Source organism: Pyxicephalus adspersus, chromosome 9 (assembly GCF_032062135.1).
Source record: "Pyxicephalus adspersus chromosome 9, UCB_Pads_2.0, whole genome shotgun sequence".
In the NCBI taxonomy this organism is placed as follows: domain Eukaryota; kingdom Metazoa; phylum Chordata; class Amphibia; order Anura; family Pyxicephalidae; genus Pyxicephalus; species Pyxicephalus adspersus.
In genome coordinates, this window is record NC_092866.1 from 19,192,969 (window position 1) to 19,208,281 (window position 15,313).

At 38.9% G+C, this 15,313-nt stretch overlaps 1 protein-coding gene across 1 annotated transcript; it reads left to right on the forward strand.

Annotated features, from left to right (window-relative positions):
• The first annotated feature begins 3,996 nt into the window (after nt 1-3,996).
• LOC140338584 (metallothionein-2-like) lies at nt 3,997-5,749 on the forward strand. Its single transcript, XM_072422843.1, has 3 exons — nt 3,997-4,140; nt 4,241-4,306; nt 5,531-5,749. The coding sequence occupies exons 1-3, from the start codon at nt 4,110-4,112 to the stop codon at nt 5,620-5,622; spliced, it is 189 nt and encodes a 62-aa protein (XP_072278944.1). The 5' UTR covers nt 3,997-4,109; the 3' UTR covers nt 5,623-5,749.
• The last annotated feature ends 9,564 nt before the right edge of the window (nt 5,750-15,313 follow it).

The window sequence follows — 15,313 nt, forward strand, 5'->3', positions numbered from 1 at the left end:
CAAAGGATTTTTAGGGAGTTCTTCTTTAGGTAGGATGTGCGGGAGGGCAACTGTCCTATTGTTCTCTAACTGACTCCCCACTTTCTGTCTGATCATCACAATTTTCTACCGTTCCCCTAACACTTTGAACTTTCTATTCGCAACTTTTTCTGCCTAATCACCTGACTCACCCTTCTCTATTCTTAACCCCTTCTTGTCCTGACTCCTCCTTAGCTCCTGGTCATGCTGGCCCTTTGCCTACTTGTTTCCCCCTTGCCAGCTCTAGGCATGATGGTGCTCGTGATTTCACCTTAACACCAGAATGACTAAGAGACCTCTACAGAATCCTTTCATTGCTAATGAGGCCACTGATTTGCTGCTATGTCATTAGTGTTGGAGATTTTCAGAGTTCAGGGCTAAAGAAGGAGAGATTCCACATCACACCAGAGAATACTCGTTTTCAACTTTTCTTCTTAAATTTACCTTCAATTTGTAGCACTGCTGCTCTCATGCAGTATCTTTATGATCATTTACCGTCTACTTTCTTAAGGTGGTGTGCTTAAACAGTGGACAACCATGCACTCTGTAATGTGTGTTAAAACAACCACATGTAGCTTTTATCAGAAAACTCAGCTAACACTGGATAATTATTGGGGCATTGGGACAAGGAATTACTTAGTTCAGCAATAAAAAAGTTAAATAAATATTAGGAAAGGGGGCTAGGAGTTTCTAACTGCAGACATTATCACAGAGCTGCCCAGGTTGCAAACTCTTCCGTACCAAGTTGCTATCTCACAAACCCCAATGGGTGGCCATGGAAGCCCACCCCAATTCCGTATCAGAAATTGCTTCTGTAATGTGGGTATCTTCTCGTAAAAGATCTAAGATTACATGCCTTTCCCTTTAGTATTTCCTGTCGGTGTGGGACAGAATAAAACATACGAACATTAGTTCGCCCTACACGCCCCTTGGTCTGCTTTGGGGGAACCCTGAGTTCCAGCTGGGTCTGACACCCTATCAGTTTTAATGGTGGAGTAGCCATGGCTTCAACAGAGTGGACGACCTAATTTTAGGTGGGAGAATAAAGAGTAAATCACCTAATTCAAAATAGGGAATTGTCCCCTTCTCAATATTTTTGTTATGCCTAGATTCATTCATTTGTAAAATCTCCCAGGGTAACCCTCCTTAGTGCAAAACGGTTTTTGAAAATACTTGTAAAATGTTAGCAGACTCTATTGGGCAGACCCCAATTCTCTACTCTGCCCTGTTGGCCCCCTCCTCCAAGCTACCATATATGAAAGCTTGTGAAAAAAATCTACATCAAAAATCTCTTTCAATATAAACCTGATTGAACTGAACTACAAAACTTTAACGTGCTGGTATCTAGTACCAACCAGGATTGCCCGAAGCTTCCCGGGCTCTTCAGATTTGTGCTTTAGAGGTTGCGAGTGTGCAGGGGACACTAGATATTGTCAACATCCAGATTCAATATAGGCAATCGTGGTGGGAATTTTGGGTAGGTCCAAAAAATATTCATATTACATTTTGTTTCAAAAATAAATATCAGACAAGAAAATATTGATGATTTCCGATTTGGGTAAATCTCATACATTTCAATTGTAATTTTGAAGCATGCAGTAGAACATCGAATAACGAGTGGAAACAGATTTAATGTCCTAGATTGTAAGCTCTTCGGGGCAGGGTCCTCGCTTCCTGTGTCACTGTCTGTATTTGTCTGTCATTTCCATCCCCCTATTTAATTTACAGTGCTGCGTAAAATGTTGGCGCTATATAAATGCTGTTTATTAAAAATAATTATAATAAAATTTAATAAAGTAGAAAAAAATAGAGATGCTATGCACATTGAAACAGCACCCAGAGGTGGTTACCTACACAGTTGTTACCTTCCTACCTGAACTTAGCATTATTTGGTGTTTATTAACGCGATAAACTAAATAGAATATGAATTGCTGCTTCAAAAACAGGACAAACTTTCTCATATAAAAAGTACTTGCGGCACAGAATACCCAACAATAAAAATGACTTCATCCGAGTTACCCAGACTGTCCACCAGCAAATTTGTAAGCGTTGTGGCTGTTTGGTTACCGGAATTAGTTCAGTCATTTACAAGTTGTGCCGTGTGCAAAGTCTTAAAACCAAACTCATTCATTGCAGGAGCAGTGTGCACACATTCCCCTCCTCACAACTCATTCAGTCTGTGCTGGAGGAAATGATTATGCTTTGCCTGGATAAACAAGCCATTCCAATTGCAGCTACATGATCTCAAGTTTTATATCTCACCTTCCTAATTTCCTAATACCTAGATTATTCTACTACATAAAAAACATATTAGTATAGAAATATGTAAAATAAAATATTACAGTATTATTACAAAATCAATTGGTCATATGGCAGGACCTTTAAATCTTTCATTAATTTGGGTATTCTGTAAAATGTCATGTAATATATTGCAGCTATATATAAAATACATTGCTGAGCAATAATAATAATAATAATAATAATAAAAAACACTTTAAAGGCAATTGGAATCAGGTAAATATTGCCTATTATAAAATCTCTGCACCAAATGTAAAACCTTGGCTTTTGGATAGAGCAGGGAATGGTTAGTATCTCGGGTTGAACTGCTGTTTGTGGTCCTGTTATCGGGAGGAGACGTGTAAGGTTACGTACACACGTTCAATATTTGTCATTGGAAAGGATCTTTCACGATCTTTCACAACTAAGGACTGTACGATGCATGAGTGAGCCCTGTACATACAGCACCGTTTTGCTCTATGGAGAGAGGAAGGGGGAGAACGGCAGATTGGCACCCCACTGTGCACTCTCCCCTTCACTTCCATTATGAACGTTCATGGATCTGCCAGGATGGATCCATGAACGACAAACCCTGTACACATGTCAGATTCTCATCCCATATCAGCCCTAAGGTGATTATGGTACGAGAATCCTCTGACGTGTAAGTAGCTTTAGGGATGACCAGTAAAATCAGGAGGCTTATATGATATCTTATATTCCTGTACATGCACAAAACTTTTTTTTAGCATTAGAGCATGATAATCTGAAGAAAAAAAAAAGAGTTTAACCTGCAGCTGGCTGCTCAGTGATGGCTGATTCTATGATCTCCCAGCAGTAGGTCCACTTTAAAGCCACATTTGTCCTATTAGAGATATTTACCTTTACTTCCTGTCCTGTAGAATCAACAGGAAGTGAGAGGATATTTATCCAATGTGATATTCTCTCTTAAACCTCTTACAGGTACATACCGGTATTACATCTGCTTTAGGTCTTGTCAATTACTACATAAAACACTGTAGTCTTTTCACATTTTCAATTCCACCAATTAATATTAAAGGCATTTAATAGCAAAATTGTCAAAAATAATTTCAAGATCCTAACAAAAACATTATATTTGTGATTTTTCATTGACGTTGGGGACAGATATTACAAAGACATTATCAAAAAATGTTTAATATAATTCAGAATTATGGTAATAAAAATACATAACAAATACAGAAAGGAAAATCAGCACTTAATAGAGAGGATCACTTTTTTGATCAAGGTGGCAAACCATATATATTTAATCATACCTGATCCTCTCCTCCTTCTGTGTCACTGTCTGTATTCGTCTGTCATTTGCAACCCCTATTTAATGTACAGCGCTGAGTAATATGTTGGCGCTATATAAATCCTGTTTATTAATATTAATAATAATAATAATACCTGTTTTTTTAAAAAAACTTTTTAACATACAGCAAGAAAAAACTCTCATGTGAATATGATTTAATTTGCTTATAATCGGTCTCAAACTACTTAATATGAAGGAAAAGTCTGCAAAGAACTTCTGTGCTGAAACAAGTTGTGATTCTGCATTGTCATCATGCTCATTGATTGACTAAGCAGTTACTGTGCTCATCACATGTTGTTTATAGTCTGTCCTTACACATGTGGCTGGGAGTGACATGGCAGGGGGTGTGTTGTGCACTTGTCAGTGTTTTGCACTCAGCCTTGGATGAGCTCTATATAAGCTGCTAACAGAGCTGTGTGATTCATACAGCAACTTTAACTCAACAACTAGACTCAGCTTCTAGAGCAACATCCAACAGCAAATCATGAACCCCCAGGACTGCAACTGTGCTACAGGTATGTGGGGTCTGTATGTTGAGATATAGCAGATAGATGACTATGTTTTGAATTACTTTTTGTCTTTTTGTGTCTCAGTAACCTTTACTGTTTCTCCTAGGCGCCTCTTGTCCCTGTGGGGATTCCTGCAAGTGCAAAGACTGCAAGTGCACATCCTGCAAAAAGAGTAAGTGTGCAATGTTATTATAATAAATAAACAAATGGTAGTTTATATGCAAATAGGTAAAAATCAGTTTGAATTATTGACTTGTCTTTTGTGCGTTTATGGGGATATATGTAAGTTTTCTTCACTGGAAATAAAAAAGATATGTAATTTATATTTCTTAGTTGTGTGAGCGTTACCAAAATCAGAATTTCTATGCAGACTGAAGATAACCTGGAAATAGTGATATGTATAATTAAAGCTAATAATACAAATGTAGATATTTGCAACTGAAGGGTGATAGGATGGAGAGTACACAATCCCCCGCAGGTAAATTCTTAGCTGGGTCTTACGGCAGATACAATCTTCCTAGAGATACCTGATTGCACATCTCTGTATTGGGTGTTTTTTTTTTAGTATGCTGTGGCTTTAATATTAAAAAAATAACTTAAAACTGGCATGTATAAAGTCATGCATCCTCTAGCAAACATGTGCTGCTGCTATTTGCTCTCCTAACTTTCTCAGACACACAGGAGATGCCTTTTTGGTCCCCCGGACCACTAAAATTACCGGCTCCTGACTGGGCATGCGCGGGGAGCCAGGCGCCACTCAAAGGGTAGAAACCTCCCCTATGGTGACGTCATGATGGCATAACCCCGCTACTTCCAATTGCAGATCTGAGCCTGCGATGGGAGAGTGGGCAGGACACAGCCCGTCCATTTTACCTGAGCCTGGGATTTGTACAGCTGCGGCTGTGGCTGGTGCGCCCCCCCAGTGGGGTCCTTCTTCTGACCCCACTTGGGGGTGCACTGGCCAGACCCGGGGAGCATCAAAAGTTTCTCGCAGGCCACCGGTTGGCGACTGCTGATCTAGAAGATTTCAATGCTTGTGACTTATAGGGCCTGACTTATTAAAGCTCTCCAAGGCTGGAGAAGATACACTTTTATCAGTGAAGCTGGGTGATTCAGCAAACCTGGAATGGATCTGGTACAGGATTGAAAACATTTGCTAACAAATAGCAAATTGCTTCATTGCTAAAAGTGTATTTTCTCCAGCCTTGGAGAGCTTTAATAAATCAAGCCCATTGACTGAGCTTAGTTAGGTTGCCTTCCACTTGTATGGCAAAAAATACACATATCTTCTCCTCGGATCATTCTCTGTGTATTTAATTTGCTTCACCTGTTACAGAATATACTGTAAATGTTGCACTACTTTTTTGCCTAAATTTCTCTCTTCTTTTTTTGCCAGGTTGCTGCTCTTGTTGTCCTGCAGACTGTGGTAAATGGAGCCAGGGCTGTCAGTGTGCAAAGGAATGTGATACCTGCAGTTGTTGCAAGTGACCTGCTCAGCGTTTGGATCTTCCCCAGTTCATTTTCTGCAATGTCGTGCTACTAACTTATTACTGATGTGTGTCAAAAAATGTTTATCTGTAATTTTGTATTTCCATAATAAAGAATAATAAAGATATTTCAAGTGTTCACCAAATTCTGCATAGATTGCACACATTCTGGTTGTTATTCAGCTGAAGTGTTACTGCTATACATAAGAGACAATCAAACTGTGACTCTGTGAATCCTTATACTTAGTTGTTTTGGAGGTATGCCTAAAGAGTGCCAACCATTTAATACTTTCTACATATGCTGGGTAATATTTACTTCTAGGATTTTTGTAAATAGGTCCAATATATATTAATAGGTTTCCTCCCACATTCTAAAAACATGCAGTTAGGATAATTGGCTTCCCACCCTCCCAGACTGTAGTAGGGAGATTAGACTGTGTGCCCCTTTGAGGGAAAGTTAGTGACATGATTATAGACTACAGCGCTTCATAATTTGTTGGCGCTATATAAATATTGTGTAATAATAATATTAATATTTTAAGTCTATCTAGAAGAATTCAGTGCATTCAGTATGTACAGATTTATAAGTGAATTCTTCCAATGACCTATTACAAAGTGTTTGGCTTCTAAATGTATTACAGGTTGGCTTTCAAAAATCCGGCAAACTCCGGACCTAAGGAGTGATGGATTTTCGATAATTCCGGATTTTTGAAGGTTAAGCTTATCTCTACACACAGGCCAGCCTTCCTTTTGTAGCACCACGGACATCTGGCACAGTTCCAGGGACGTCTCAACGTGTATTTAGTGTAGCAAGCAAGATCTAACAGCTGTTTCAGCAGAACAGTGCCATAAAACATCAGTGGCCAATCAGTGTACTACAGTCCCTGTATTGAAAATGCGCTCCAAAGTTCATGCCGGAAAACTGAAGGAACCGGATTATCGATGGCCGGATTTTCGATTGTCAACCTGTATTACATTGTATATTGTTGCATATGTTTTGTGGATGTTCAAAGTTACTAACATTAATTATGATTTTCAGGTTTAAAAAAAAATAGAACTAGTAATTAAACAGCAGACATACTGATAAAATTTAGAGGTCCCATTTTGGGGTAATTTCAGGTGGACATCCAACTCCCCATGGAACCACCCAAAACGCTATCAATAAAATGACCTGGGGTGGTTAAAATCCCTTATTATGAAGATATATTATTATTATTATTATAGATATATTATATTATTATGTTTGGGTATGGTGCAGTTTTTGAGATGCTTCATGCAGCTACTCAGAGCAGTCTTCCACTTGAACAGCTTCCATTTTTTCTTTTTTTGACTTTTTTTTGACTTGAACAGCTTCCTTTTTTTCAATGCTCCTGGACATGAAGTGGTTAAAAATGGGCCAATATGAGTGTTTAACCGTGAGGTTAACAAACGTCTGAATTTTGCATGTCTGCACAATTGGCTAATTAAAAAAAATATAAGTGCAAACAGCAACCAGAAATTTATAGTACATTGGAACTGACCAGATTTCACTTTCAGGCAGATCAGAGTGAATGATATAATTGATTATACTGATTAAATCTGCACATTTTAAATGCAATCTATAAATTTTGATCTTACTTGTAAACATGTTTCTGATTAGTATGCCTGACTTTTAGTAGGAATAATCTGTTGCCTTTTGAGCCAAAAGTCTTAAATGCCACCTAGACAAAATACATGCAATCACATTTTTATCAGAATTCCAGACTGGAAGAACACAGTCGATTCATTTGGCAGACAACATGATCAGCAAGAGAATAGAGTAGGCTGAAATGAATATTTACTTTCTTAACAGGGTTTTCTGGACACTCCACTTAATGTCCATACAGATTTTCTTTAGTCCTATCATTTATATCTGTTTAGTGCAAGGGATGATGTTCTATTTACTATATATTTGGAGAGCTTTGATAAATCAGACTCAATGTATCATAATGAATTGCCTTTTCCATGGAACATGCCACACTAGCTGTACAATATGCAGTGTTTCTAAGGGGTGCATTTAAAGTGGAGGTAAAAATCCACTTATAGAAATGTTCCCCCAGACAGGTCATTATTGCTGAAAGGTGCAGGTAATTCCCTTTCTGCAATAATCCCTTCTACGGAGAACTATCAAAAAAGCTGAGTTGTGATTTTTTGTCAGGATACCCAGCAATCTCGGCTTCCCCTGCGCGTGCTGGAATGAAATGAAAGTTACGTCATTGAGGCCCAGCCGGTCAAGAAGGCCGAAGATCAGGATGTAAAAAAAAGAGAAGATGGCGGCGTCCTGCAACAGAATGGGGTCAGGTAAAAATAGTGGATTTAGCTATGCTTTAAGTTCACAATATACCCTGAGTGTTCCAGCACTGTGAAAATTACAAACAAATGAAATACATAGCAAAAATAATAACATAAAATGAACAATTATACTGCATAAGAAGTTATATAATAATAAGTACAAAGCACAGTTACACTACACATTTTGGTTGACTAGCATTTGCTTGTTTTTTTTTTGCTATTTTCATCAAAGAGTACCTGTACCATGTTCAAGAAGGGGTAGGATCAACTCCTTATGGTGCAAATAAAACTAACTGTGAAGCTCGTGTGCAGGGAGAGGCTTTGCTGGTTTCTTCTTAAAGTGGAGCTGTACTAAAAATAAAAAAAAACACCACTTATCTTCACTTCTGCAGAGCCCCCCAAACCCTGCATACCTGGCCTTATTTAGGTCCTGCACTTAGGTCTTGTAATCCTTCTTCGTCCAGATGTGGATGAAACACCGGGCGCCGCCATTTTCTTCCTCCTCATTCTTTCTTTTGGCCACATCACCTGATCTCACACTGAACAGGCGCACGATTGGGTGACATAGCCTGCTGTAACTGTAAAAAAAAAGGAGTGCACATGCGTGTGATCGGCACTCTTTTTCTCAGTGCATGGAAAAGCCACATCTACGCATGCCCAAATTCGGCAAGCAGCAGTCCAAAGCCTCCTGGAATACATAAGGTAGGCAGTTCCTGGAGGCTCTGCTGTCCCTTTAAATCTTTACCACGGAAGGAGGGGGAAAGTAAACATTTTGGTGATAGATCCAATAAATCTGCTTTAATGCCAGAATCACTAAGACATCTAACTCAGGTCTTTACAGAAATGCTTTATTGCCATTGAGACCGCTGACTTTGCTTCTTTGTCACTAGTGTTAGAGATTTTCCAGAGTTCAGGACAAAAGAGGGAAAAATTCCACATTCCACCAGAGAATATTTTTTACAGGTTTTTTTTTTATCTCTGCACTGCTGATCTTCTGTAGACTCTCTGCGGCCATTTACTACAAGCTTACATTCTAGTCAAGGTCGCATGGCCTTAGTTTGATATTGTCAACATCCAGATGCAAAAATAGACAATTTGAGGGAGATTTTGGGTAAATCCAAACAAATAAAAAATGTAATTACTTTGTTTCAAATATAAATATTAGACAAAAAAGCCACACATATTGATGGATAATGATTCTAAGGTCGCATTTCAGTTGTTCAGTTACGTCAGTTGTAATTGGTAAAAGAATACTCCCCCAGCCGCTCTCCTCGCTCCACCAATGACCTATTAATGACTTCCTCACTCATAACCTCATCACACGCATGGCTACAAGACTTGCCCCAATTCTCTGGAATGGTCTTCCTCGTCCTATTCAGCTTACTCCTACTTCCTGCTCATTTTTCCCCTGTTGAATCAAATTGTACCAGGTTTTTTTTGCCTTCCTCTGGACCAACTATGTCTTTTAGGTTTAATGTCTGGGATATGTTTATTTCCCTAGTGGTAACCTAACTTACTATGTAACTATGTAAAAGAGCACTCAAAACTAATTTTTTCAAACTTGCCTACCCGGCCTCCTCTGTCTTTTGAAACCATCACTACTTCCCACCATTCTTTATCTCCCCTCCTATTGTGTGTTACTTCCCTCACCTACTAGATTGTAAGCTCTTCGGGGCAGGGTCCTCTCCTCCTGTATCACTGTCTGTATTAGTCTGTCATTTGCAACCCCTATTTAATGTACAGCGCTGCGTAATATGTTGGCGCTATATAAATCCTGTTTAATAATAATAATAATAATAATAATAATAATGCTGCAATAAAACATTAGATAACACGTTTAAAAAGATTTAAAGTTGGATCCTTGAAAACATTTAGAAAACAGATTTTATTGCTTAGCCCAGGATCAGACACCATGTGCTAAATAGCACTATATTCGCTTATTTATAACTTGTAAGCGTTGTGGTTGCTTGGTTACTGGGATTAGTTTAGGCCTTTACAAGTTGTTGTGCCGTGTGCAAAGTCTTGAAATGAAAGTCATTCATTGCAGGAGCAGTGTGCACACATTCCCCTCCTCTCACCGCATTCACTCTGTGCTGGAGGAAATGAATATTCTTTGGGTAAACAAGCTATGTGACCTGGAATCTCCGTCTATATTATTCAACTTCCACATTTCTCATTACCTGCATTATTCTACTACAAAAAACACACAATAGTACAGAAGTATGTAAAGTATGACAGTACTATTATAAAGTCAATGTATCTTTTAGATTGTAAGCTCTTCAGGGCAGGGTCCTCTCCTCCTCCTGTGTCACTGTCTGTATCTGTGTCATTTACAACCCCTATTTACTGTACATAGCACCATAATATGTTGGCGCTATATATATATACAGTTTATTATGAATAATAATAATATTAGATGACAAGACCTTCAAAACATTTATATCCTTGTTTGTTACACTTTGTTGTTTGTTGTTATACTTTGTTGAGTTGTTGCTGTTTATTTTTGTATTCCGTAAAATGCCCTAAAGTCAAAATTTCAGTTTAGGTCCACTTTAATATTGTGGGCAGTTAATAGCAGTATTGTCAATTATTATTTTAAGATCATAACAAAACTTAAGAAATTATAAAGTGTGATTTTTAGTTTGGGCCAGAAAATACAAAATCATTATCAAAAAATGTTCAATATTATTCAGAATTATGGTAACCATATAAAAAACACAAATTTGGCAGTTAATAGAAAAGATCACTTTTGTTGGTCGATATAATCTAATATAACGGATTTTTAAAATTTTTAATGTACAGCAAGAAAAACATATCTCATGAGAAACGGCCTAATAGGAAGGAAACTTCTAGATAGAACTTCTGTGCTGAAACTGTCATTCTGCATTCTCATCTTGCACATTGATTGACTAAGCACTTGTATAGTCTAAACATTTGCAATCAGGCAGGGCTTTATTGCAGAAAGATTTAACTGATGGATCCCTGCAACTGACAAAATCACTGAGCTGCTTATACTCAGCAGATACTTTATAAATCCCATATGAATACCCCACATAGCCTGGCTTTCCCTATGGCTGGCAGGACTGAGCTCCTGTGCCTTCACTAGAGTTATGACATCCTGGCCCAGCCAATTAGGATGGCCAAATATTGGAACAAGGAAGAGAAGAAGATAGAGGTGCCCTCGACAGAATGGGCACAGGTGAGTATAAACAGGGTTTGGTTCCAGTTTAAGATAACTTTGGGAAATGCTGGTGGTTACATCTTGCTTATTGACTGTTATTAGCTTTGCCCTGATAAGTGTGCTATAAATAAATTACTACCAGCAGTAGTAAAAATATTTGTATCTATAGCCTTGGCATAGAACATTCAAACAATGTCAATCATTGTATGCATGCATTGAAGCAGAAGGCAACTGGACATCTAAAACTTTTTTTATGCTTATGACTTTTTTATTTACTTCTCAAAAGTACTTTCCATGTCCCCCCCCCCAAAAAACAAAAAAATTACACCATTTATTATAGCATATAGTGATTAATGCTGCGATTTTCAGCTTTTGTCTGAGTTGGGTTAGTTAGGATAGCTGCATTGTGTATGTATCATTTGCTGCCACTGTTAGAAATTGCATTAAATTTAATATTTAGATTGCACAGTGTTTGCTTACAATCCTATTTTCTTCTTTGCCAGGTTCCTGCTCTTGTCAAACAGAAGGCGGTAAATGCAGCCAGAGCTGTGAATGTGCAAAAGGATGCAATACCTGCAGTTGTTGCAAGTGACCACCCGGATCTTCCTCTGTTCATTGTCTGAAGTGTAGTGTTCCTAATTATCATTCATGTACAGTACATGTGTAAAAAAATGTTTATCTGTAACTTTGTATTTTGATAATAAATTTTGAGAAACTATCTTTTCAAGTTTCTGTATTTTACCAAAATTTGCATTGCCTGCACACACTTTCACTGTAGATGTGTTACATCAGAGCCAGTCTAATTGTCGAGGAGTAACCTTTTTTAAAACTTGATGAAGAACATTGTAGTGGTCTCTGACCAACAACTGACTGATCTGGGTGGTATAATAAGGTATTGCCTCCAGGAATCCACTATTTAGACCCCTTTCTGCTAAAGCATCATGCAAACAGACAAATTAGGGGGAATACCATACCGAAGTTGTACATATCATGTGTAGTAACTATCATAAGTTCATGCAGACATGGGGAAGCTCTGCACCTTGCTCTCCATAGGACCACCTTACCAAAGCAATAAAAGTAACCTCCCTCTCCTATACAGGTGTTCTTTTTCTGTCCTCTCTCCAGGACCAAGCATTTGTTTCCCCTACCCCCTCCCCTTTTAGCCTCTCCAAGGGGATGTCTCATCACGGACAGCAAATCCATCAAGTTTTGGGAACCTTGGTGCCGAGGGTATGGTGATATGGAGCTTAAATGGCCCTTTGTTGCGGGTAGGTGAGCAGCAAGGAAGTTTTTTACCTGTTTCCTTTTTCTCTTGCTGTCCAAAACATTCGCTCAGTGCCTTGCATAGGTACAGCAAACCAGCTCACAGTCATTATACAAATGGTAGTAGTAGGGATGAGTTTCAAGGAAAGAATGTCTTTGCTTTCTGTTGTATCACTATCTAGATGGCGACTTGAAGCGAATCTACACTACAACAGCTCTGGTTGTTGCCCAGCAGTAGTATTAGGATTGGTGTCATGGTGTTGGGGGCAGATAAACAGGTCATGTATGCTGCCCAGATCCTTTATAAGTTGCCAGGGTGGGGCATAGGCATCAGTAGGTCTTTTAAAGAACTGTGCAGGAGGCAAGAGATTTCGTGTCAAGAAATGAATTAACCCCCAGTAAATGGAACCTAAAAATCCTAGGTTCTGTAGCCAGATAGTCTAAGAGCCCAAGGAAAGCCTTTTGAGGGTGTATCCATCCAGACGTCGAAGATAGAAACAAGATTATCCCGGTTTATGGCATTTGAAAAAGCATGCAGACACCCTGGGTGATTTCAAGGTTACCGGATAGAGTTTTTGTAAGGCTCTCAGAGATCCTGGTAAATTCAGACAACAGTGCAATGTGCTTCTATCTTATGTGCAAGGAATGGGGCAATCAGTGGTGCTGCTTTCAATGGAAGAGCAAGAAAGAGTAATTCTATTCCAAACTTTTCATAGTAAATGACTTCTGATTGGGTTAGACAAATTCTGGACCTGAAGGATTTAATTCCCTTTTACACTAGAAGGTTTTGTATGATAATTTTGCAGATGACCTTGTCAGTCATTTGTCTGGCTCATTGCATGATTTCAATCGATCTAGCAGAAGCTTACAGACCTGTCCCAATTGGGGAATGCTACCAGACATTCTTCCTGTCTGCTATATTTCAAATTCCCCCAATTCGCCTGTCTACCCTTCACTCTTTCCACAGTTTCAAAGATGTTTATTAAAACATTTGTCACAGTGATAACCTTGCTGTGGTTCAGGGAGTCAGCCTATGTCTTTTGCGGTGACAGTTCTTCAAAATAGTTGTAGAACTGAAGACTTCAGTAAAGTAATTATTTTTAGCATAGGACTTGCCACTGGTCCTACAAGTTCTCAGGGAGCTTCCCTTCCATCCAGTCTAGGTTAGCTCAATAGGAAAATAGACTTGGGAGATGAAATTCTTGACTTACCCTGACAATGAGAAGGAAGGTTTCAGAACTATGCACCCTCTTGGGAAGGAGCCAGTTTGCACCTTTCATCCTGAAATATATATGCATCTATCATTGTATGTCTTGTATAAGGTATCACTCCAACTGAGAAGTAATTCCTCAGCATGGAGACAATCATTTTCTGAAGGTTCTAATCAAAATGAGGAAGATTTCTCTATTTATCTACAGGGAAACAATGATTTGATAGTTGTGGATGTTCTAGTCAGCCTCCCTAGCAGTCCTTTATGGAACACAGCAGTATCTTTGACAGATTTTGCATCCTAGGGTTTTTATTACCATGTGGTATGCTTACATTATGAGAACTTGATTCTGTTTCAGGAAGTCAAGAGACCTTCAACTAGGGAAGGGGGACCTTTTAGACAGAAGTATCTTTCATATACAGAAGTATCTATGGAAGTGATCTGTAAATAACCAGTTGGAAGTCTTTCAACATTCGTTTAGCTTTATAGGTTGGAGCTGGCTCTTTCTAAAGAGTAACTTTGTTTCTGTGGCATTGTTTGTTGTTTTCTTCCCTTGTCAATCCTCTCTAATCCTCAGCTGCTTTCCCACTCTGCAGATATGCCCACTGGTCTCCACTTGACCTCAAAGTCCAATTTAAACTGCAGCACTTGGCCTTTAAATAACCAGCTCCTGTCTACTTGCATTTCTGACCGTGTCCATAAATGTTTGCTTTTCCCTCTGTTACGCTAATTTCCTTGCTTCTCCTACCACACATGACTCCAAGTTTTCTCTGAGGCTACCCTTACTTTTTGATTTCTCTCCCTCATTCCATTAGGTTTGCTCCTACCTTTTAATGAATTCAAACAATCCCTCAAAACCCATCTCCGCAAGCCCACCTACCAATCTTCTGCCCCCTAAATATCACTAAATGGCCACAGCTCCATTTCCTCTACTTACTACATGCTATGCTGCCCCAGCTCCTTATATTTGCTATTCCACCACTGTAAGTACCCAAGTTATTGTTTCTGGGGCCCAAAACCAAACCAGCTATTTGTCCCTTCCCTATATTTGTTTGTAAATCTGTCTGCCTGCAGTCTTAAACTTTGCTGTCGCGGACATGCAGTCTGTCATCTGCTTTGGTAATCCATAATTCTTAGAAATAGGATTACACCTAAAATAAGAGAAGGGGGATAACTTCTTGAGCTCCTCGTCTATAAAAGACTCGCCGATTACCTGAGCACCAACTCTCTCCTTGACCCTCCCCAATCTGGTTTTAGAGCTGCCCATTCCACTGAAACAGCCCTTACTAAAGTGGCCAATGACCTCATCAGAGCTACCGTATTTTTCGCCGTATAAGACGCTCCGGAATATAAGACGCACCCAATTTTAAAGGAGGAAAATCTAGAAAAAAGCAAGGCAACTTTTCCCTGCTCCTTCTCCTTGATCTTTCCTCTGCTTTTGACACTGTTGATCACCCCCTTCTAATACAAATCATGCGCTCCATTGGTATCTGTGACACTGCTCTCTCTTGGTTTGCTTCCTGTCTGTCTGTCTGTCCTATTTGCTGCCCTCTACTGGTAATAGAAAGCATTGATTGTTTTTCCCTGTGATCAGTCACCCAGTTAAATATGCAACTCTTGATAAATAAATGAAGAGCTACCTCAGCATGATCTAATGTTATTAAATATTCAGTCATATAAAGGTCAATTTAACCCATGATTAAAAATGCATATGTGTAACTCATATGT